The sequence below is a fragment of the Mesitornis unicolor genome, unplaced genomic scaffold, assembly GCF_000695765.1.
Source record: "Mesitornis unicolor isolate BGI_N332 unplaced genomic scaffold, ASM69576v1 scaffold14751, whole genome shotgun sequence".
Lineage (NCBI taxonomy): Eukaryota > Metazoa > Chordata > Aves > Mesitornithiformes > Mesitornithidae > Mesitornis > Mesitornis unicolor.
Genome location: NW_010165880.1, coordinates 1 through 3,733, shown reverse-complemented (window position 1 = coordinate 3,733; position 3,733 = coordinate 1). Strand labels below are relative to the sequence as shown.

The 3,733-nt window shown below is 46.7% G+C and overlaps 1 protein-coding gene across 1 annotated transcript; it reads left to right on the top strand.

Annotated features, from left to right (window-relative positions):
* Positions 1-48: 48 nt before the first annotated feature.
* MGAT1 (mannosyl (alpha-1,3-)-glycoprotein beta-1,2-N-acetylglucosaminyltransferase) lies at positions 49-1,082 on the top strand (the record flags this gene model as incomplete). The annotated part of the gene is made up of 1 exon (XM_010194779.1): positions 49-1,082. A coding segment is annotated over one exon (1,034 nt), but the record flags the coding sequence as incomplete, so codon positions are not given.
* Between the last annotated feature and the right edge of the window lie 2,651 nt (positions 1,083-3,733).

Below are 3,733 nucleotides of genomic sequence, written 5' to 3'. Positions count from 1 at the left end.
CCCAGAAACCTTCCCCGCCGCCTCAAATTTCCACCCCACCGAACCAAGACCCTTGGGTTTTACCCGTCCTCGTCTTGGCCTGCGACCGAAGCGGCGTCCGCCGCTGCCTGGACCGCATTTTACGTTACCGCCCCTCAGCCCAACGCTTCCCCGTCATCGTCAGCCAAGATTGCGGTCACGCCGAAACCGCCCGCCTCATCGGCGCCTACGGCGACGCCGTCTCCCACATCCGACAACCGGACCTGGCCGACGTCCCCGTCCCTCCCGAACATCGGAAATTTCAAGGTTATTACAAAATCGCCCGGCATTACCGTTGGGCTCTGGGGCAAATCTTTAGGGTTTTCCGGTACCGAGCCGTCATCGTCGTGGAGGACGATTTAGATGTTGCTCCCGATTTTTTCGAGTATTTCCAAGCCGCTTTCCCCCTACTCCGCGACGACCCAACGTTGTGGTGCGTTTCGGCTTGGAACGACAACGGCAAGGAGCAGATGGTGGACGTCGGGAGACCCGATTTGCTTTACCGCACCGATTTCTTCCCTGGTTTAGGTTGGTTGCTTTTAGCCGAGCTTTGGGATGAATTAGAACCCAAATGGCCACGAGCTTTTTGGGACGATTGGATGAGGCAACCCGAACAACGTCGTGACCGCGCTTGCGTCCGTCCCGAAATCTCCCGTACGGCCACGTTCGGTCGGAAAGGGGTCAGCCACGGGCAATTTTTCGACCAGTATTTAAAATTCATCAAACTTAACGACCGCTTCGTGCCTTTTACCCAACTGGATCTCTCGTACCTCCGGAAAGAACCCTACGAGCGCTCTTTCCTCGCCCAGGTTTACGCCGCCCCCGAGGTGAGGGTGGAAGAGCTGCAGGGGAATCGTCGCCAACATTTGGGAGCCGTCAGGCTCCAGTACCGGGGTCGCGACGCTTTCAAAGCTTTCGCCAAAGCCCTGGGGCTCATGGACGACCTCAAATCCGGGGTCCCCCGCGCCGGTTACCGCGGGGTCGTCAGCTTCGTCTACCGGGGACGCAGGGTTTACCTGGCGCCCCCCCGGGACTGGGCGGGCTACGACCCCACTTGGAGTTAACGGAGGAGGGGGAGGGAGGTTTGGGGGGGGTTTGCCTCTGGTTTTGGGGTTCTTCTCCTCCCTTTTCGGCTTTTTTCGGGGGGGTTTCCTTCATCTTTGGGTTCTTTTGCCTCCATATTTGGGGTTTTTTCCCTCCATTTTCGGCTTTTTTTGAGGGGGTTTCCTCCATATTTGGGTATTTTCCCTTCATATTTGGGTTTTTTCCTCCATATTTGGGGTTTTTCCCTCCGTTTTCGGCTTTTTTTGAGGGGGTTTCCTCCATATTTGGGTATTTTCCCTTCATATTTGGGTTTTTTCCTCCATATTTGGGGTTTTTCCCTCCGTTTTCGGCTTTTTTTGAGGGGGTTTCCTCCATATTTGGGTATTTTCCCTTCATATTTGGGTTTTTTCCTCCATATTTGGGGTTTTTCCCTCCGTTTTCGGCTTTTTTTGAGGGGGTTTCCTCCATATTTGGGTATTTTCCCTTCATATTTGGGTTTTTTCCTCCATATTTGGGGTTTTTCCCTCCGGGTTTTTCCCTCCGTTTTCGGCTTTTTTTGAGGGGGTTTCCTCCATATTTGGGTATTTTCCCTTCATATTTGGGTTTTTTCCTCCATATTTGGGGTTTTTCCCTCCGTTTTCGGCTTTTTTTGAGGGGGTTTCCTCCATATTTGGGTATTTTCCCTTCATATTTGGGTTTTTTCCTCCATATTTGGGGTTTTTCCCTCCGTATTTGGGGTTTTTTCCTCCATATTTGGGGTTTTTTTTCTTCCATTTTCAGCTTTTTTGAGGGGGTTTTCTCCATATTTGGGGTTTTTTTTCCTCCATATTTGGGTATTTTCCCTTCATATTTGGGTTTTTTCCTCCATATTTGGGGTTTTTCCTCCATATTTGGGGTTTTTTCTTCCATTTTCAGCTTTTTTGAGGGGGTTTTCTCCATATTTTGGGGTTTTTCTTCCATACTTGGGTATTTCCCCTCCATATTTGGGTTTTTCCCTCCACATTTGGGTTTTTTCCCTCCATATTTGGGGTTTTTTTCCTCCATTTTTAGCTTTATTTTGGGTTTTTCCTCCAATTTCAGCTTTATTTTGGGGTATTTTAATCCCTTTTCCACTTTATTTGGGGTATTTTGATCCATTTTCATCTTTATTTAGGGTTTTTTCCTCCGTTTTCACCTTTATTTGGGGTATTTGGATCAATTTTCAGCTTTTCTGAAGTATTTTAATCCATTTCCAGTTTTATTTTGGAGTATTTGTATCCAGTTTTGGCTTTTTGGGGCTATTTTAATCCATTTTTTGCTTTATTTTAGGGGTTTTTCCCCCTATTTCATCTTTATTTAGGGTTTTTCCCCTCCATTTTCAGCTTTATTTTGAGTTTTCCCCACCTTATTTCATCTTTACATAGGTTTTCCCCCCCCCATTTCATCTTTATTTTAGGGTTTTCCCACTAATTCCACTTTCTTTTAGGGGGTTTTGCCCTTTTTCATCTTTACTTTGATGATTTCCCCTCTTTTTTCATCTCTGTTTGGGGTTTTTCTCCCTTTTTTGGGTGCTTTTCCCCCCCTTTTCGTCTCTTTTTTGGGTGCTTTTCCCTCCTTTCCGGCCGATTTTTGGGAGGAGCGGGGGTGGCAGGCGGCGCCCGGTGGAGGATTTCCCTTTTCTGGAATAAAACGCAGAATGAAACCCGAAAAAAGCCCCCAAATGCCCCTTTTCTGTGGTGCTGCTGCGCTGTGGGGACCCGGCCCCGTGCTGAGTGCGGTGCTATAGGGATCTGTAGGGATCTATGGGGATCGTTATGGATCTATATGGGTCTTTGTATGGGCTTATAGGGATCTCTGTGGGTCTGTAAGGATCTATATATGGATCTATAGGGATCGTTATGCGTCTGCATATGGCTCTGTATGGATCTATAGGGATCTATATGGGTCTATAAGGATCTATATATGGATCTATAGGGATCTATATGGGTCTATAGGGCTCTATATGGGTCTATAAGGATCTATGTATGGATCTATAGGGATTGATATGGGTCTGTATGGATCTGTATGGGCCTATAGGGATCTATATATGGATCTATAGGGATCGTTATGGGTCTATATATGGGTCTGTATGGGTCTATAGGGATCTATATGGGTCTATAAGGATCTATATATGGATCTATAGGGATTGATATGGGTCTGTAGGGATCTATAGGGATCTACAGGGGCCTATAGGGATCTATAGGGGCCTATAGGGATCTATGTATGGATCTATAGGGATCGTTATGGGTCCTCATATGGGTCTGTATGGATCTATAGGGGTCTGCATGGATTGTTATGGGCCTATAGGGATTGTTATGGGCCTATAGAGATCTATATATGGATCTATAGGGATCGTTATGGGTCTATATATGGGTCTATAGGGATCTGTATGGGTCTATAGGGGTCTATATGGGTCTATAAGGATCTATGTATGGATCTATAGGGATTGATATGGGTCTGTATGGACCTATAGGGATCTGCATGGATCTGTATGGGCCTATAGGGATCATTATGGGCCTATAGGGATCTATATATGGATCTATAGGGATCGTTATGGGTCTGCATATGGGTCTGCATGGATCTATAGGGGTCTGCGTGGATCTATATGAGCCTATAGGGATCGTTATGGGCCTATAGAGATCTATATATGGAT